Genomic DNA, 22,646 nt, shown 5'->3' on the forward strand with positions numbered 1-22,646 from the left:
TGCGACCGCGATGATCTTTACGTCAGAATCATTATCACCCGCATTGAGTCACCAGTTACCATATTTTCACCCATATTTGGTAATAATCATAATAATGATAATATGTCTTGTGCCTGCACATTTACATAGTCATTAAAAGCAGTTAGGAGTGGTTTTTGGTGTGTAATTTTTTTTCTACCGCGATAATACTCAGTCGAACTAACACGAAGAAGTTCAAATTATTTTCCATGATTTCGATGTTTTTGTAAATAATATTTTCATGATTCAAGTCATTCCTAATAGGGTCTTAACTCGTGCTAACGTGTTAAAGGCGGTAGATTGTAAGACTAATAATTTCATAAACCATACAATCAGCATTCCTCAATTTACTTTATTCAATTTTGTATTATAACATTTTCCGATACTTCGTTATAAGATTGGGTCAATGACGCTGTCCGTGCAATCCGTTGTAACGGAAATTTTTAATTGTGATATTTGTAACGTATTATGAACTCTTCATACAGTAAATCTCATTCACCTGTTGCAACAAAATCATGAACAACCAGCGCCGATTTTTTCGTTTGTTCATTATGCACATTATGTTTAGAAACTTTCACTTACCAAAAGTCCAAAAGACTACATAGGAAAACTTTTGAAATGATGTCATTTTTACGACGACATACACCAATTTCACATTCAATTTCACACTATAAATGTGTCGGATGTCGCTACAGACACAAATGTTTAGAAAACAAAATTCTTTTTACTCAAAACAGTCCGTGATGCATTTTCCCATATAATTCCCATATCATCAGTATAATTTCCGAATCTATTACTTCTTTTGATTCAAGTATTTTCACGAAATCTTTTACTTCTTTAGTTTTGACACTCATCATAATATAAGTGATGAACATGAACCAGCTCATCGCTAACATTTGTCGCCGCTGTCGATAACAGATGAATCAGCAATTTTATATTGTACCAAGTCGGTCACAAATTCAGCTTAATTTATGCAAAACATCATCAGCTGTATCGAAAATGTAATGGAAATTTAACCCTTGGCTGTATGAAAAGTAAGGTACCATCGTAACAATAGAATAAAAATCTCTTCACAGCTAATATTAATAGCAATTGAAATGTCGAAAAATTTGCACACCCTCACTGCCTACATTTATATCACGCAATATTCTTTGCAATACGGATGATATAATGTTATACAGAACGGACCATTCGGCAGCAATGATAAAAAAACGAGGAAATTTTCTCTATATTTTTTTTCCCGGCTGCTTGTTTGGTTTATCCAAAGACCAACCAAATCCAGATCAGATTTTCTATGTTCAATTTAAATTCCGTGCATGTGGTTTGAATTTAAAATTGTTTAAGGGCGTTCAGTACATTTGAATAATGCTACTAAACGGAAAACGGGGATTCTGTTTTTTATTCTAGAACCAGTTGAAATTGTATCATCTGGAATGTAAATTGTGATAAATATAATAAAAGGGTTATATACCGAATTTACATAAATATCGCATAAATTAATTAGATTTTTTTTTCTCTTTCAAACTACCTTTTAAGAGAACATTTTTTATTTGATGATGGCTGGAATTGAATTTACCTATTCCGATATATATATGAAACAATGAAACTTTAATCTCACCCATACGTAATGCACATATTGGCGTTTGAAGACAGTCAGGCACTGATAGTAAATGTTTTTTAAATCATGTTTTGCCAGTATGAAAACAAATTCTTCCAATCTTTTCACTACTAACTAAGCGAGACTTAAAACACATACAATTCCAGATAAAGCACCAAAAATATTGGTATCCCCAACAGCTAGTCGCCAGTCTAGCTGGATTCATATATAAATGTAATGATTATGTTTATGTTACCATCTTTCGCAGTCCACTTACCATCCTGGGTAGACTGTCGGTCAGACTTTAAAACGCTGATAGATTTTTTTTTTGGCCATTATATTTAGTATGAAAGACCGAATGAATGTGACCTTTAGAACCGAACCGAATGAATAAACACTTTATCATTGCACCTTCGATATCGTCGTTTTTCATATTATTAATTCAAATAACAGATAAAGAAGCCCACCAGAGATAGGAATCACGTAATATTTTTTACACGAAAACTGATTGTGTTTACTTCCAAAAAAAATGTGGTATTTAATCACCAGAAAAAATGTTACATTACTTTTTTTTAATTCCAAACATTATTGAATATTATTTACAAAACTCAAACTACGTTCGCGATAGCGTATCAAAGTCTAATATATCGCTTTTTTATCAGATGATTAGAAATTGATAACAATATTTTGGCTTCTGTTTTTATTTTTAATTTTTTTTTGTTTCATTAAAAGGTGATTGTAATACCAATTACGAATAAAAATGATATGGGTAATGGAGCGATTTAGGTTTACGTAATTATGATGATGATAAAATAATTTATTAAATGTTGACTCTGAGAGTACTTTCTATGTTAATTCCATAATACATCCTACCCGTACAAGACAATTTATTTCAAGAGAAAAAAATAATAATTAATGGCATTTATACCACCTTAACCGCCTACATGAACCTTACAAATTTGTCTTCGTGCGCTTATTATTGCAATAAAGACCTTAATTGGCGCAAAATTGATAAATTATTCAGTTAAAAAACCAGGATACCATTTTGATTACATCTCACTTAAGAGGTGTACACCATGTGATAATCTTACAACGATGTTGTTTATATGAACAGAATTTAAAAATAACAAAAAAAAATGTTCCGAGATGCAAAAATTCTTCGTACACACGACTATGGTATTGCTTACATTTTCCGGCTGGACACCAAATAATGTTTTTATAAAACAAACTCAAAGTGTCTAAAACCGTGTCAATAAATCTCACGTTTACAACGCACTAAATAATTAATTTGATGCATTTCGTATGCAAAAATATTTCGTGCAACATGTCATCGATATCAGATCTTTAAGATCTTTCAGAAAATGTGAGTTGTACTTGCATAAGGAATGCTGCATATGTATGGTATGAATGAATATGTTGTGCGTTCGTATAAATCAATTCATTTAAGCTAAGATAATAGATATATAGATGTGCCGTCTAATTTTATTCTTAATCTTGTAGTCATTCGGACTTTATGCAAATGCATCAGTTCGATCAACAGACTCAGATTTTTGCTAAGGGATGAGAACGTGTTGTTGAACATTATACGAAAATGTGGTTCGTAAAATGTGTGGTTTCGAATCAGGCCAACTGCTAACCACATGTTTAGATTCAACAAATTCTGCTGTGTATCGTATCCAATAATTAAGTTTGAAGTTTGAATAGATCGGCTCACCAGATATATAATCATCATACTTAACATTTAGCGCTTGAAATAACTGCTACCCATACAATCGGCACTACAAGGGACATAACGGATTTTCAACACATTTGCCAGGTCTGGTTTCAATTTAATTCTTTGCTCATTTTAAACGAAAAATTCTGTTTCTTGCATGTTAAACATACAGTTTAAGAAACACGAGCTCTGAATCAATGCAAATATTGAATAAACGACCGTAGGGGCATTTGTATAACTGCTAATGCAATTATTAATTTGAATTTCAAGAATTTCCAAAGAAAACACGAAAAAGAAACTTCCGCTGTCGGTCAAATGTCAATCATTTGAATTTTTTTTGGTTTTCTCGTTTCACCTTACAGGGGACTTTACAAATGTCATGTCGTCGTTATGTACGCCGATATCAAAAGGAATGATATTCCTTTAATATATTATGCGAGGGAATTTCATTGTTGCTTGAATATTATTAATCAAATCTTCCAACCGAAGTGTGAATTAAATATTCAAATAAATTGTACGAAAAGCCGCAACGCCAGCCCAAAAAAAATAATGTATAATGAGTTCTTCAGCCATCGAGAACGATTCCTCTGTGACTGTATGACCTTAGAATAATAGCCTTCCAGTTAAAATAACCAAACATTACATTTATTTTACGTGCGCATGAGTCACTTAATTAAAAGCTAAATTATCCATGTAATTATGCGTTCCCGACAAATTGACCATAACAACAAGATATATACTCATTCATTCCATCGTAACGTAATATATATATTTGGAACTTTAATTGTTGCATTATTAATTAGAAAATTATTTGAATATTTAGAAAATAATTAAATTGGGTAATTCCTCACGAATCACTTTCGCAAGCAGAGTGGCGAGAAAGAAAGAGAAAAAAAAAACAAGGCAAATGATTTTAATGTGTTTTTATACATCTTCTTAAGCACTTATACATATCAGTTAAACGTACGCAAGCCCATAAAATTAATTATCTTTTCAAGTTTTACGACATTACACTTACCATCTAAAATAGTATTACCTCTACTTGTTCTTTTGTGTTTACATTTTACTATGTATATATCATATCAAAAATAAACCTTGAGTATGTGTGTGCCCCATTATTAAACTATAAGGCCAGCCTCTTCTTCTATGCACATAAAACTTGCTATAAAATTTATATTAACTACTCTACTAACTAGCCATAAAAAACTAAGAGTAGTAAATTGTTAAGTGCGTCTATAAAATGTAAGAAATTGGATCTAGCACGTACTAATCGTTTATCTATAGAGACTATTCCACGTTGTTGTTTTTGTTTATTTTATTATAATGATAATATACAGCTAGAGATTCGGGGTGTTTATGGGTTTTTCTGGCAAAGGAAATTTTCAGCATCGAAAAAGGGTTGAAAATTGAATTACAGTTTGTTTATATTAAAAACACACTTTTCTCTCGTCTACAACGAAATAATTTTCATCGCTTAAATGGTGATACGGTTTATAATTGATTTCGTCTGACTCTGTACAAAACACCTAAATGTTCATAATTTCCACAATAAAATCATGCCCATCTCAGACCATCTCTCTACTATCACCGCTAAAAACGTTATCGATTTCGTTCGATAACTTCTTTTTTTCCCATCCATTTGTTCATTGAAAAATATAAAATATAAAACCCGAAAAAAAACCTTACCGCATCTCGCCTAAAATAAACTCCAACAATATAATCAGATACAGCACAAGAGCACTGAGATCTAATTTAGAAATAATCAAATAAATGGCATTTCAGTTTAAGGGCTGCGAAATGGTCCAAATCGCTTGGGGTTGCTTTTTGCCATTGCCACTGTCTACTAACCGTACATATCACTTAGAGAAAATAGAAACACTATACATGATTGTGTGTATATCTCTCCATATATATATTTATATTGAGTGGTTGTGTATAAATTTCGCTTTGACGATGGATGGATGAATAGACGGATGGATGGATGTGTGTGGCAACGCAAAACGAGATGGTGCATAGATTTCAGTTATAAATTGTTTAATGTTAGGTTCGATAATTGATAATTCAATATTGTGAATTAGAGAATTATAGTAAGTTGGTTATGTGTGCAGTACATTGTCTCCCATCGCATAAGAACACAGTTTAGGGTGACATTAATGTAACTAGAAGGAAAGTCATTAATCAAATGTAAATTGACTTAAGTTGAAATTTTATAGAATTACAGTTACGGGAGGACGTACAGAATGTTTTGTAGATATTCCGGTTTATTGATTAAAAAAGAAACGGAAAAAGGAAAAAAAAAACAAACTCCTCAATCGCTTGCTTCCAAGTACATTTTCATGACCACTTTTAATATCCTCCTAAAATGGTTATAAACTTTCAAATCAAATCGATTTTTCTGTATAAGTGCATTCCTTGTAGCAGTCAAAATATTAGTGAAGTTCTACAAAGCATTCAACCCATAAATGCAGTAAATTTAACGACTTCACGCATAATTCGTCCCAACAAAATGTTTATTACGCCTTGATGGGACCATGTTTTATGTTCGCATACTTAATGTTGTAAAATGAAATTAAGACTTTCGTGTGTTCAACGTGCATTTGAAGGAAACAATTACGGAGACTAAGGAGGAGAGGAGCCATTATCAACATACGTATTATATTATACGTTGTATGGGTTGTGCTGGTTGTTGATTTTTTTCCCTGTATTTATATAAAAGATTGGCCTTGGTGTCTTTATGGATTTTTCGCCTTATTCATTTTATCGTTTCGTCTTATTATATTTATTTTCCCATTTCTGATAATGGTTTGATGTGAATATTTAATGTTATTTATTTACCTGCCTATCAAATATTGTTCTTCATCACGTTAAGCATCAATTTATATATTAAATGTAATTTCTCATTGAGACGAAGGAATAAAAAAATAATTTGAAATTATAGTACAGACTCCTGCCTCGTGTTTAGTCAAAAAATAATAATCGAATCTCACTTATACATAGAATACTATTCTTTCCTAGTCAATTATCATAAAGTTAAATAATTTATGAAAATGTCTCTGTCGCTCAGCTCTTTTTAATTCTATAACTAATTAACATTTCCCATTTCATCTGGTCAGACAATTTAGTTCTTTACACAATTTTCATCGCTTCCAACTCATAAAATTGCATATATTCTTCAGCATATTAAAATGATTTTTATAAGGAAAAAATATGCATAAAGTGTAAGATGTAAAAAGAATATTTTACAGGAGAAGCAATAACATCTATACAACCGATACAAAAAAAACACAAATAAATTTCGCGGCATAGCGTTTCAAATTCATTCTTCATTTTCGATGTAAAAAGTCATTTAACCATTATGACTACACAACTAATTTCACGTTCACCTATAACCAACCAATATGATGCTACATAGATATCCGAGTAAAATTGTATATTTTTATATGAGATACATAAATTAAAAGCGACGTTTTTACAACTTCAACTTGACAGCACTTTGCTACTGCATGTATCGATAGTTTTGATATAGTTTTTTTTTTCGAACAAAAAACATTTTCTTTTTAGAATAAAAAAAGGAAAATAAAACTTACGAACCGAATCGAAATTAATTCCCATTCATTGATAATAAAATATCTAATGAAATCAAAAATAAATTTTTAATTCAATTTCCATGATTTCATGATTTATAACAACAACAAAAATTTCCGTTTAATTCAAACCTAATTTTCAGTCGAAATTTTGTAGCGTTCTGCGAATGGCTCTAACCAACGAGACATTTAAATTCCAAATTTACTTTAATTTAATTACAAATCTGACTTTTATTAGGCTAATTTAATTATATTCTTCTCGTTTACTATTAACAGTTTTAGATTGCCATTTCGCTTATATTGAAGTTAGATATTGAATATTTTAAGTGATTCAATAGTCGAAAGCATTTACTGTCAAGTTAACCGAAAATTTATACCAAAAATTAGTGTGGTCGTTGAGACACATAAACGACTACATTTTTCCATAGCTACAAAATGTTTTGCCGAGAGTGGCAAGACAATTAACAACATAACAGAAACATGGTGCGGTAGAAAAATTGCCCTAAAATCCGGGGAAAAGGGACTAGCCAGACATCATTATATTATTATCGCATTGCGATTTGCATGTTGCAAAACATGGAACCTCTTTCTACGTTTTTCACTCATCAAATTAAACGTCCAGCAACAATACAACCAACCAAATAAAAAATTTATCAACAACAGCTGTACGGGCCAGTTTTTATTATTATCCACTACGAGTCGCCTAATTTGATGCAAATTGCTTCTTATATTAAGAAATATGTACTATGTGTAATACGTACACGGTGCGGCACGAATATCGCGTCAGCATTTGATTAGGCGGGTAAAGTATGTTCAAATATGGAACCAGACGATCAATAGGACGCATAAGTTCTCTGCCAATAGTTATTGGACATGATCGACAATTATATGAACTATTTTAACAATTGACTGGAGATTCACAGACAGATGATATGCCATGACATTGTACTTAAATTCTATTGTATAGTTTACATTGGATTGTATTGAAGCATCCATTGTAACTAGTTTTAGTGGTGAGCCAGTGAGACCGCATTACCGAGAAATATCTGTTCTTTTCATGTAGTTAACTACATTCATTATGACGATTTTTTTTTCTTTCTTTCTTACCTCATCTTTATCTCATTGTACAATTTAATCAAAAGAATTTTCATCTTTTAAGAACGCATCATTTTCTACTCTAATTAAATTTCTTTTAAAAAAAAATCTTTTCAAATTCTATTACCATTAAATACGAAAAAAAAACTAGCCAAAAGCATTCGTAGACCAAAACTATAATTCAAATTAATTATTGAAAGACCAATATACAACGTAAAAAAATATTAAAAACATGAAGAAAAAAAAACATTCGGTAATTTAGTTAACGATATGACCTTTAAAAAAACATTTTTAAATACTTTTAATTTTGTACGTTGGTTTCAAGACTTTTTCGATGATAAAAAACAATATTCTTTTAACACACGTTACTATAACTCTAATTTTTTTTCGGGGTTATTATAGTATAACTTTATAATACCTATAATAAAATATAATGTGTTTCAGTGTGTAATGGTGTTACGGTATATGAGTGTATATCTAAATTAGACGTCTAAATCCATTAATGGTGGATTTATAAAAAGCCGATATGGACAAATAGTGATAGTCAAATATAATGAATGGTTTTATATTTTAATTTTTTTTTTAAATTTCGGCCGAGTGAAATTTGTTGGTTTTAGATTTCTGTATACCACAGTTTCAAAGTGTTAACGAAGGCTTTCAAGTTATGCAAGAAAGTTACTGTTTTTCGGTGATATATATTCTTCTTCATTTGCATTCTAAAGAAATATTTTCAACTAGTCATCAACTTAGCCAGAAATATTTCAGGCTAACACACATGGTGTTAGTATAATTTATGAATTTGGCTATTTGAATATTTCTTAATGAAATCTCCACTCAATATGGTCTCTTGTACAGGTTTCACAGACGATGGTCTAGGCTAGGAAGTTTTTGTTTACCTAGAGTATTTAAACGAGTGAAAAGAAAGCGTTACTATTCAGAAATCTCTTCGTTGCAGTGTACTATTTTTACAGTCTCTCTCAGTAGAAGATATTAGTATTTTAGGCATTTAGCCAAATTTTAGAAATTATGGGTGGAACAAAGTACTTTATAGCACTTAACGCAATGAAACGCTCTCTATTATAAGTTGAATCGTTAGTTGAAATGAAAATATAAAGCACGAATGGCCTAATGTCGGCCGGGAGGATATAGAGATTTTTCTATTATTCTGACATTTTTGTTAAATATAAATCGGCTGATCGATCCTACATGATTCATACTTCCATTAATTTCTTGTCCGCTCAATGTATCTTCATTTTTCATTGTAGTACACACACGGAATTTTGAAAACCAACACATTTTCTGTTTCTGTGTTTTACTTGAGTTTCTGATTTCTCCATATAAAAATACATGCAAAATTCACAAACAAACCAGTAAACCACAAAACAGAAAATGTATCGGTTTTCAAAATTCCGTGAGTGTAAGATAAAAATATTGCTAACTTGCATACCTTTCTAATGCCTGATAATTCTGATATATAATCGTTACGTACGTTATAAAATGTGTAGTTCTAAATGATAGCGCTCTTTCGATAACGGTACAACCTTTAATAAAAAAAAATCTTCCTCGGAGAATTAAACGCATTCATTTTGTTTGGACAAACAATATGACCTTTGTCATTAGTTCTTGTCGTGGCGTGGTAGTGCATCCATCTTATTGTTTACTTTCTTCTTGTTTTATCTGCAACTAGGAAGTGAATTACAAGTTCGTACATCTCAAAAAGAAAGTTTAAGTGCTTGACTAGGTAACTTAACAAATACGTTTTTTAGTTGTGTGAACCGACTTCGTGAAAAATTGCAAAGACATGTATTTTCCTCGTCTATATAGAAGGTAACAATTCCAATTGCATCCATAGAAGTACTATGAAAACATAACACAAATGTTTTGGATTTGTTAGGTTTAATTTTTTTTTTAAATGTTAATCTCAGTCTCAGATTCTACTGCGAAGCAGAATAAATTAAAACAAATTACAAATCTGCATATCATGACCGTAAAATTACTCAATTAACCGATTCCTTGTGTGACATTGTGTTTGCGCCTAAGGTCTAGACAATTCCGATGGCCTTGAAATCGATATTATGAACGCTGTGACAAGAACAAAACCAAACCATAAAAATTATAACGATTCAATAATACGAATTAATTAAGTCCATTTGAAAGACTCCAAATTGAATGTATATCAGATATATAATACATACAGGTTAGTGATTGTTTGATTCGTTGTTTTAATTAGACCTCAGTTTTAAAAGTTATGATTTATGCGCATAGCTCACTTTTTTATCCGGACTCTGTAAGATTCTGAGAAAGTCATGTAAAAATTCAAAGTATTTGAATGGTAAGCTATGTCGAATATTTAGCATGGTTCTCACTGTTAAATCTGTCGAATCGTAAACCAAGTCCATTTAATTATAATTCCATTTCAATGAAATGGATGAATTACTACAAACTGATCATATTCCATCTGTGTGTAGAATTCATGGCGTATTAATACAGAAATTTCTCAGATATTATTTTCTCGAAGACAAGCCATAATGAACCAAACATTTCGAAAAACCGAAATCGATAAATTAATAAACAATTATAAGAAGAAGAAAAAAACAATAATATATGTTTAAAACATGGAGCGAGGAGCAACGTTTAATAATATAAAAATAAAAATTATTATTCATAACAAATAAAATGTTTTCTCGTCTTTTCGTTCGAATTCGAAGTTTTTATTCGCTTTTATAAGGCATTGTTGTTGTTGGGATTTCATATTTTTATTATTATGGCAACATTTTTCGTAATGTCGTGATCGTAGTACTTTTGTATCATAATTGTGATTTGAAAATGTCGTCTGCGTGATGTCGGTATATTATATCCGAAGATATATTTATTAATAGGTTTTCGTGTACTTTTTTTTCCGCCTTCCATCCACATAATATATTTATATTTCGGGATATGTTATGATGTTGTGATAAAGCATATAGATTTATGAATTCCTCAGAAACACAGATTCCTTCTATAATATAAATGTAATAACGTAACAACTTAATATGAATCAATAATTTATTCGATTTTGTTTTATTCGTTTTTTTCCTCTCGTATAGCGGCCTCCTAGTTCATCGCTTTCGTATGGTGGTGCAATGAATGATGATGCACGATCGCCGGGTAGTGGGAGTACGCCAGGACCATTATCACAACAACCTCCATCAGGCTTAGATACATCAGATCCAGGTGAGTTGATTTACTATTTTTGATGTTTTTTAGTGTTATCGATGCATATCGGTGTATATATTGATTTTCGGGTAAAAGATCTCAATTTTTCGTAAAAAGCGAAAACAGAAAAACAACCAAAGATGACATGACATCAGTTAGAACTGACTTTCATGTTGTAGAGTGATTATTTATCTAATACACGAATTGACAAAATCTTGAGATCCAGTTCAGGATCACGAGAAAGGAGCAAGTAGATGAAGTCTCCATAGTCATCGAGTGTCAACGAACGTTTTTTATATCAATGTGGAAGTAGAGCCTAGTACGTTAATTTACGATACTTTCCAACTTTTGGAACAAGTCTCCTTTATTCTAGAACTGGGAGCTCAGGGCCTCGAAGCAAATATTTGATAATTACAATGGTAGGATCACTTCTTAATTCTGATTTTTGACTTGACACCGACCAAACCCTATGAGTTATCTCTGACGGTCAAGATGTCAGTAACATTTTGGTATTAAGTAGCTGAAGTCAGATACGTTGTTATGCACTGTATGTACTTGTATTGGAGCCACTCTATCGAAATCAGTTTTTGATACCAGTTTTGTCCAAAATTTTAGAATCCAACAACCTATCTTGAAGTGACTTAGTATTGGGATTTGATGTAAAGTGGACCTGCAAATTGACTTTACAGACTTTGATATTAGGCATCCTCTGGATTTCACACAAAAACATGCCCATATCAGACTTCAGCATTCTAAACGTTCATGTACAGTCAATTGATAGCCATTTTCCCGCCATTCACATATTTAACAAGGGCAATTTCATCTAACTCAAAGTTTCCATTTCTGTCGTTACATTCCGTAGATTCTTTTTTTTTTTAATCGAAATTGTCATTACCGGAAAAAAAGCGTGAAACGAAAGAAAGGAACATTATCATAAAGTACCTTTCAATATTGATCATTGATATTGTCGCTCATTATGCAAATATATTGATTATACATACACCTTATACTGCTAACACTTTACATGGATTTTTTTTTTCTTTCTCTCTATGTGTTTTTTTATATTTATTCTTTATAATATGCCACTATAAGCAATGATTTTTATCGTAATGCCTTTTGACAGCATAAATATATCGTGTACCCATATATACCTACACCTTGCCGAATATATACCACCATTAAAATCTCAAACATAATACACACCGAAATGACGTATGTTTCTAAAAAAGAAGAAAAAAAAACTTTTTTTTTGTTTACATGAAGGTACTGTGCTCCATATTTATGTACCTCGCTTGTTTGAGATTCAAATAGAGTTGCAGGCATACAATACTCTGTTTGCTATTAATAATGATATAGGCCACAAATTTGTACGCATTAGTGTCAAAAGATCTAAGATAAGAGGTCGCGCTGTTAGCATATTGTAACTATTACATTTTTCGTATTACCTTACACCTCCTATTAAATCGTATAAACTTTTCTTTCGCTTTTTTTTCGTATTTTGTTTTGACCATGGGGTATATTTCTAATGTGGTTCGAAAGCACTTTATTTTTATTACTAATGATGTAGAGAGAGAGAGAGAGAGAGAGAAAGAGGGAACTTGGAATACAAATCTAACAATTTTGTGTATACATTTCGATATGGTATTTGACTGGTTATATTCTAATGACAAATAATAGATTTTTGTTCGATAAATGTGTACCACCACGGAAATATTCTGTCGAGCATTTGGTTATCGTATTGAAAATGTATTTCATTAGTGTTCTATTATAAGTAAATTAAATGAAATAATATTTTATGACAAAAATTTTTTACTTATAGGGTGACTCGATTAGATCGTTATCGTGTTGTTCCTCACAAATTCAATGCCTATGTTTCAATTACAATTTGTTTTCAACGTAAAATTTAACAGTCCGTTCTCGTTCTCATTTCGGTGTCAGTTAGCACATTTTTGTTATAAAACGAAGAACCTTTTGGATGACAGTCTGTTGAAATTCCAAGTAAATTGAAATTGTATTCGACACTCTATAGATGATGACTGATCTGTGATGGGTCTATTATAATTAATTCTCTACAAATTGTCTCCCTGTTTTAACTTTATAATCAGACGAATGAGCTCACATTAAAACAAAACTAATTGATCACAGCACGAAAATGAAAATGTTTTAGTTGATTTGAGGAATACACACACAAAAAATGAAGAAAAAAAAAACATTTTTCGGTAGGGTAATAATGTTACGTATGTTAGAAGCTCTATCGTTTTTGATCATAATTAAATGGCACGACATCAAAATAGTTTTTTAAATGTTCATTCATTCATTCACATTTCTTTTAATAAGTTGGCCCGACCAAACTATTATCTGATATACGTTCACAGTTTCGGTTTTTTCAGCATATTTGAAATTTATATGACCTAATCTCTCTCCCTTTCTCCGAATTGGAGGCAGTTTCTTATTTCATCCAATTTTCTCAATATCTCCCCAACATACTAATAAAGTCCTTGAAACACCATTTAAATTATATTTTGGTATACAGACAAGAAACTTCCAAACACCATCATTACGGGTTTTAGTAAATGTTGTCTATGAACCACATCGCAAACACCATTCCATTTGGAGCGTTTGCCTTCTTAAATACTTCGTGCTTATATGCCAGGGTGAGGTAATATACATTAACTATAGATATACTTTAATTAGGGTGGTTTTTCTGGTGTTCATATTCAAAAATCATACTAAATCATTAAATGCTTCTTCTTCCTTTCTTTGAAATGTTGCCACGGTTCAACACTTTTGGCTTTTAAAGTTTGGCATTAAGTCTCGATGTATATAATCGTTAAACTTTCGTTATATACATTAAACTAAGAGCAAAGATAATAACTTTTCTCTATGGAGTGTATTTGTACGTATACATTGGGCTGGTTATACGTATGCCACACAATGGTGTGAGCTTTATCGTATAACGTGAAGAAGAGCGATGTATAAGATATCTTATATACGAAACACAACACTTTTTACCAGACCAAATGAATGGAAGGGTTGATTGACGCATTACGTTACGGCTATACGATTGTTTAAAGATAACTTTGTGCGTCTGGTATGCTTTATGGAGATTAAATAAATTTATAAGAAAATCATTTTAACATTCGTCTTAACGTTTAATCTAAACATTTCTTCGGTAGGAATCTTCAGGAAAGACTCGGTAGTTAGATGAAATGGAATTTGTATAAAACGATTCTTGCGATGATTTTATTTTTTTTTCTTCTTCGTCTTCATTTCAGTTTTAGAATTTAGATGACAATGATAATTTAACATGACAAAAGTTTAACCGTTTTCTGTGGTGTTTTCGTGTTTTATTATGTAGTTTAGGGTTATGAAAAGGCATTAATGAGAGTCTGAATTTCAGACAGAGGAAGACAGTTATTTGACTTTTTGACGTTAAATTTTATGAAATGAATAAATTTCTGATGAGATAAGACAAGTTTTAAATGTTTTGGGAAACTAAATTAAATGTAATTCATTGGTGTGCTACCTTTTCGTCATTTAAATAAATAAACCACTGCACTGTTCACCTTTTATTCGACGGTAAAATTATGCCGAAAAAAATGTTTATAATGATTGGCTGTTTCCGTTGGTGGTAAGCTAACAAAACCGCAACAAGCTGTTGAAAGGGTATCCACTTGAGTGCGTATTTCAAATCATACGGCAAATCTTCGTCAGACTAACATATTGTTGAAAACCACTTATTCGGCAAACCCACTTCCGAAACGTACAGACACTGATTTTGTATAGTAATAAAAAAAACGTTTTTATTTCGAATGTTCTCAGTGTCAGGTCCGTAGGCTAAACATAGATCTTTGAAATTGTAAAATGTTTTTAATTATCCAGCTACAAATAATTATATTTCTCAGATCTTTTACCTAAAACATGTAAAAAAAATATGTTTTTACGTAACCACAAACATCTTCGTGCCGAGTAGGAACATGTTAATAATATGCTGTGTAAACGCATAATGCGGTACAACCATAACATTAATAAAAACCCGTAAAAGATATTGTAAACCTATTAAAGTGTAATAAAAACAGAGATTTTTTTTTCTTTTCGTATGGACGATGAAAGTACCATAACCTAGTACAGATCTATGAGCGATGCACTATAAACAATGCGTATCGTAATATACTCGATCCACACCGACTTCTTAATGTTAATAAATTATCTGTCCGAAATGACGGTTGTTATTATAGTTTTTTGAACTGTTTTCGGTTAGATTTAGTTAGCTGTCTCTACATTAAATTCAATACTTGATGCCAAGAATTTGTTTTTCCGACACATCAGAGACTATAGACTTCTTCTCTTTTTTTGTGTGCGATGAATTTGTTTATATTTATTCGAATTCTTGTTGGATAATACAAACAATATCATCGTCAAGAGATGAATTGAATTAAATCAGTGATGAATAAAGAGGAAAATCAACTTAAATTGATGAATATTAATGTTTTTATCGTGACTTATTCTCATGCGGTGCTCAGATGCAAGGTTCAAAGGACACATGTTGATTATTTTTTTTTGTGATTCCTACTTTATGTTTCTTAGTTCTTTTTTTTTGTTTCATCGATCGTAACTCTCTATTGGGACAGGTTCTTGTAAGGGTTCCAACATACATTATTATTAATCGTACGATAACAGCAGAGTTCTCTTTAACAAAAGATACAAATAATTATCGTAAACACTTACGCATTAAATTTTAAAGAATATTTTGCTTCGTTGAGTGCATCTGCAGTCTTAATTACAGAGCGGTTCAGTTTAGTGAAAACTTAATTATTACGGTAATAATTAAGCTTTCACTAAAATTCTGTTCGTTGCCCAAATAATACAATTACTCTCTCATCTGTTAGCTTCTTTGTTATTTTCGAAGCAAGCAGACAGACATTTTTACCATTGTTCTTGTTCTCTGCTACATAATTGTTGATGTAAACAATAAATTTTTGTTTGATACAAACCTCGTTGTGATTGTTGGGTTGTCTTTGCGTTCAACATACTTGAAGATTTTCGTCAAAAATAGTAGGTATTCATCAAATCTGGTACTTCGTCTGCTATTTCGCTAGTAATTCATATACAGAATCCTTACTTCAGTACATTAAACATCCACATTGCTATAAAGACGGCAGACATGGAGCATCGTTAGTTTTCGTAATCTCTACGTCGATCAGATCAAGTTCTATTTCTAAATGGTTCTTTCACCTTTTAATCTGGATTAATGTCTCTAGTAGTCAGTGTGAATAGAGTTACTATATGCGACAATTTCAAGGTGAATCGACGTTATGTTCATACATAGCTCTGGTTCACATGTGGAATGAATAAAGTTGGATTGCGTTGAGTCAACGCCGATGATATCGCATACAATGTTAAAATGTGAAATGTTTTTGTTGTTTTTAAAATAAAAAAAAACTGTGCACTTGAATCAATCTTTACTAACTTTACAATAACCGTTTGTCGTCGCTCGTATTTAATTAGACAAAATGAATATATACATTCACAAGACATCGAGCTATCGTCTCCACAATATTGCTAGTAAACATTTCGTTACCTGTTTCGTTTCATCTTTTATCACAAAGTTGCGTAAAAGTTGTACCACAAATAAAAGAAAATGTTTCCAGAAAGTAACTTAATTATATTTTAAACAAACTATGATGTACATGGCATGTTTACCGAAATAACTAATAAAATTTTTGCGGTTTTTCAGATGTTTTTCGTGTGTTTTTCTTTATTTTCCTTTTAACACCCAACATCAAAAAAAAATCCAAATTGATTTCTGTCGTTACTTTTTGTCTGCGTCTGGTTGTATCAATAACACACGATTTAAAATACACCTTTGGGGATCAAAAGAAAAGCCAAATAAAAATACAAAAATAATAATTTTATATTTTTCGGGTCTTTGTATATACTTGAACATTGCAACTTTTATTCGAACACAAACGGTATTCGGGTTTTTCCATCGATAATATTTATGTTAAATCTTTTTTTTTCCTTCTCTCGACGTTATTTTCAAAAAGCATGTGATCAAACAAGACAAAAGGCGCAGTTACTTTCATATGCATTTTTGTATATGATTCCCGAGGCAATGAGTATGGTTTATGTAATTACAATTAAAATCAACACAAAATCAATGTGTTATTTTTTGCTCGATATTCCTAACAATTGCTTTAGTAAATAATTAGGAGTCTGCTTGCATACATGCAGGGTCAAACATGTTCAAAATATGTGTACACAATGTATGTGCAGACGGTAATAACCACAATTAAATGATCATATTTATCAGGGCTACACTTTTCATCAATATGCTTAGGATGAACGTGTATATTGTGTTGTAGGTATTGTTTTCTTTGTAATAACAATTGTTAAGTGAAATGAAGCGATGAAATCACACGCAACGCTCTTTGTTAACATATTTCGTAACAGGTAATTTGGACGCATTTGGTATGTTTCCTCGTTTTCTTCTCTCAATGATATAAAATGCTAGGGAAAAGATATGCTCTCTTTAGTCTTTTTAAGAAATTTAAGCAAGGCATCTATTTGTGATGTTGCTAAATGGTGTAAATACTTTTGAGAAAGAAAAAGATGGTAGCGAAAATGGCAGTCCACTTTACCCTCAGTAATGGCAACATTTTAACTTTAGTTGCTTTCTTTTCTTGTTAACACCTGTTACCAAAACAAGTATATGGGTCTCGTTAATCATTTTTCTTGTCATCGGATACCAGGAACATGGAGTTCTTTGCTATTTTCCTTTTATTAGTCATAACAAACGCTCCACTTTTGGTAAATTGTGCAAGTGAAACCAGTAGAAAATGTACATTTTTCTTGAGTGAGGAAACAATGATACTTTAAAATCATTTTAACTTGCAATAAACTTAAAAAAGATTCTTTCAGATGCATAAGATTAGCGAATTATACGAAAAATGAAATCTGTTTTTTACTACTTTCTCCTTGCATCATGAAGCTTTAATATAAAGAGAAAAAATGTTTAAATTTCATTTCTTACATAATTCGCTAATGCAACACGTCCCTGTCTGCATTTAGTTATTCATATTCTTTAAACATAGGATATGAATACCCACAATAAATATTCATTGAACACTCTCACAGTTTGTTTTCATATGCCAATCAATATATAAGTTAAACTTGCAACGTGATTTCATTAAAGTCTTCAGGGATCATTAGCCGATGTCAGAAATATAAAAATTAGTTTTATTCACTGATTTATCGTCGCCTCATCGAAAATATTAATCAATTTATAAAACACAGAAACGCAAAAAAAGACATAACCACAATGAAATTTAATACACTCAATAATTTTAATTGGTCAGAACTTGTTTCACTGGAAAAACGCATTTGAATAATTCTTCAATTTTTGTTTCTCGCCGAAAAAAAATTCATTTTTTTTTATTATAAAAATAACGATATGTGGTGTGAAACAAATATTTTTGGGATATGTTACGAGTTGTGAAAGTGTCAAATGTCAATTTATTTAAAAAAAAAGAAAAAAATAAATTTATTTTTTATTTTCATTTATTGAGCAAATTTGTACAATAGTTTAAAATCGATGGTGTGATTCATTTTATTTCATTCATTTCATTTTTAATTTTAAATTTTTATTTCACGTCATGATTGGTATTTGAGTTTATTTAAATATTATTTTGTTTTCTAATGAATAATTTATTATTTAAACTTTTGAATCTCGGATCCGTTTGTTAAAAAAAAGCTTTTAATACATCAGCGCAAAGCTATGTTGAGCTAAGATGGGCAAGGATAATGGGACATCAACGAAGGACATTATTAAGGTGGAACAGTATTGATTTATAGTAAGAAAGATAACGGAAGAATGGAAGATATACCGATGCTGGACTCACTTGGCCAGGGCAGAAAAACTTCCATTAGAAATACATAAAACCCAATCGATTAGAATAAGATTTCTACTGAGAATTTTGAGGATTCCCAGATTTAATATAAGACCACCAATATAAGTCGAGTATATCCCTGCAACAAGACGTTGGGATTAAGAAAATTGTGTAATGAAACATATAGCTCATGCGTTTCTTGTTCCTGGATTAAATATACATACAGCTATATTCGAGCGAATCCGAAAGAACAAAGGATGATTACACAACTCTTTAGACATGCCGTGTGTATACTGTATATGTACTATATACGTATATTTAGTTGAGAGACTTTCTTTTTGCTTATCTCTGCTTAGAAGAAGAATAAAAAAACACGTCGAAGAAGTAGAAAATACGAGAAATATAAGGGAACGTCGTACGAATTGAGTCACGGTTCATCAAACATGATGTTAGTGTTCGCCGAATTGTGAAATGATAATGCTCACCACCATGCCGCCATTATTTTTATTTATATTATAACATTGAAAGAAGAGAGAAAGATTGGAGCGTACTCTACCATATATATATATTCATATTATCCATTACCCAAGTCGATATCGATGGAATAGATACAACCATAGGAAAAAAAGCGTATAGTTACGCATAAAAACAGAATTTCTTATTTTTCATTTTGATATGAAAGGAAAATCCATGTTTTTTTCCCCGACGATGAGAATGAAATTGTGTATTGCATAGAGAAATATTGCTAGCCACTGTATACATAATATTATACAGAAGACTGGAAAAATTTGTTTTTTTTTTCATAGGGTTGATGTTATACGACTATAAAATTACGCAGATTACACCTTTGGGCTGATAAATGTGCACATATCAAACATAACTCGGTGCAATGTTTTTTTTTGCTATTTTGAATTTCAAAATGGAATTTTGAGATTTTTTTCAGAATTTTCTTCTTCTTTTTTCTGAATAAATTGTACATTTGAGAATAGGAACAAATCAAAAGATGGAGATTTTTCGATTACATTTATTGAAGATGTTATATTACATTATTTTCGTATAGAAACTCTTTTGACACTGCTTGTATACATTACACGTATAGGAAACGAAATTTAAAAAAAAAGTGTACACCACATACATTATCCAGCGTCAGTATCATATTTCAATCGAAAACCGTTTCAGTTTGTACTTATGTTTTTTCGGATAAAATCTGTTCCATTAATAGGTCATGTGAAAACAATCAGTGTGTTTTATTAGATCTGGTGTTTGTATCCATAATTCTTGCATTACTGAATTATGGACCTGCTTAAGGGAGGAAGCTGTGCACGTATAATACATTATAGTGATGACAGCACTTACCTCAACTAATAAATTACGAGGTTGTGAAACATATTTAATGAGCTAATTGGCATCTAGTTTGAGGCGTGTAGGACAACCGCAGATGATTTTAGGGTTTTCTCCTCAAAGGTTTTAAAACGCGTACCATGAATAAATGAATTAAAAATTATTTCCGACGTGTGTACATCTCTCAATTTTTTGTCTCATGAGAACGTTAGCTGCCTGAATTTCCATTTGAAAAAAAAACTCATCTCAAACATGATTCATGATATTCATGCGTAGAAATACATTTTACAATAAAATTGTATTCGCATTTTACCAAAAAAATGCTCAAAAATTATTTGACAGCGTTCAAATCAGTATATTAAGGGTGTGAAATGCGGTAATATAGCAACCCCAATACACCGCACACCAATTTTTTCCTTCCTTTCATTCAATACATTATTTGTATTCACATAATACATGAAATATTAAAATGAAACCGTTACATATCCCTCTCACAATATACTTTTTATCACCCCATCCACTCCACTCAATAAACTCTGCCAAACCACCATGTATCTAACATATAATGTGTTTTGTCTATCACACATATCTCATTGTAAAACTGAATGATTCAACCCTGTCTTCAAAAATTTTTCAGAATAATATAATAACGTATGGCATATTTGACATAGGTGAATGCATTTTTTTTCCTCTCATATATTCATATACTTGTTTTTCCACCGGTTATATGGTGAACATGTATATATACGTGTAACAAGACACAACGAATATTAAGGAAATTTTTCACATTATGATTTTTCTGAAAATGTGTTTCAGGAAATTTAAACAAATTGTCTAAATGTGTAGTGTTAATGGAGATATGCAGATTTTATGTGTGTTGAACAACCCTTATTATAATACATACACAGACAATCTGCACCACTGTAGCGTTAATAATTTCATTATGAGATTGGCAAAAGGGGCAGTTGATTTTAAAGTTTTATTTTTTCATTCGTCCATTCACTAATGGCCATTGAAATAAGTCATTTTAAAATTTAAATTTTTTATCAGAACGGGAAAGCATTCGAAGGGAAACAGAAAAAAAAAATTAGAATCGGGGTCACGATCTGATTTCTCATCAACGGGAGTATTGATTCCAATTTCCATATTAATGAAAGCTATACGACGATTTTAATATTATATTTTCAGGTTGGTTGGACAATTTTATACGTAGATAATGGGGAAACGAGCGTTTATACATTTCTTTTTGCTTTTTCTGTACGATTTTTTTTCTGCCTGCAGAATAGATTGGTTGTGATAAATTCTATTTAAAAGGGTATTTTTCGGAAGAAAAATGTCAGTTTTCCGTTTTGTGTTAATTAAGGGAATGGGAAGAATGCAAGGAAAAGAGGAATTCAAATTTACTTTTTTTTTCTCCGCATAATGTGTGTGCTTATTCTGACATAGGTAAAATTAAGTTTTCATTTTCTTTTGATTGAAGAATTATCTGTTTAATGGAGCAATGTTGTTCCATGGAAACATATTCTATAGGACATTGCTTCGCCTTTTTGAAATTGGTTGTACGAAGTGCACGTTTTCCTGATGGCTTAGTTGAACATTCTTTTGGCTCCTATATATTACAAATTGAGTTTTGCATGATAGTAGAATGTCTCGAAACATCTCCTGTAGTCATAAAATTTTCGGCCTAGATGAAATATGTAATCGTTCAACGATGGGATCGTCATAATTCACAGTATGTGTATGTTAACTATCAACATTGATCTCTGTGAACCGTAACATTTAAAACCCCTTTTTCTTGGATCCACTCATTTTAAGATCTATCTCGTGTCGTATTAAGTTGATTCAACTCTCATACATCGGTCTCTTCATTGACTCGTCGAGATTATGTGTTTGAACTAGTTAATCTACAAAACCAAATTACTGCTGATACAAAATAACCATTGTTGAGAATTCATACAGAGATTTGACGAGTAATTCATTTTAAAACAGATAGAAGGAAGTTCGGCTTATCATGCCCCGTTATCTACACTTCATTTCCTAATTAATAGCTATTAATCATTTGAAACATTTTAATTGCCATTTTGATTTTTTTTTGTCGTTAAATATTGATTAACGCTTGTATAAATAAAACTGGTGGTTATCGGCCGATTCAAGCCACCCAAGTATATGTACAGAATTATAATTTATATTTCTATAAATACAAGGCACTTACA

General features: G+C 31.2%; 1 protein-coding gene across 4 annotated transcripts in view; it reads left to right on the top strand.

The window, feature by feature from the left end:
• Nucleotides 1-22,646, top strand: part of LOC119067858 (homeobox protein homothorax) — a 264,173-nt gene that overhangs the window by 67,539 nt on the left and 173,988 nt on the right. For 2 of the 4 annotated variants that reach the window (XM_037171095.1, XM_037171097.1), the window contains exons 7-8: nucleotides 11,095-11,221; nucleotides 17,816-17,818. In XM_037171095.1, the coding sequence (XP_037026990.1) occupies nucleotides 11,095-11,221; nucleotides 17,816-17,818 (130 nt within the window). The remainder of the gene's footprint in view (nucleotides 1-11,094; nucleotides 11,222-17,815; nucleotides 17,819-22,646) is intronic. The other 2 variants (XM_037171096.1, XM_037171098.1) reach the window with 1 other exon arrangement.

This window comes from Bradysia coprophila (assembly GCF_014529535.1).
Source record: "Bradysia coprophila strain Holo2 chromosome X unlocalized genomic scaffold, BU_Bcop_v1 contig_130, whole genome shotgun sequence".
Classification (NCBI taxonomy): Eukaryota; Metazoa; Arthropoda; class Insecta; order Diptera; family Sciaridae; genus Bradysia; species Bradysia coprophila.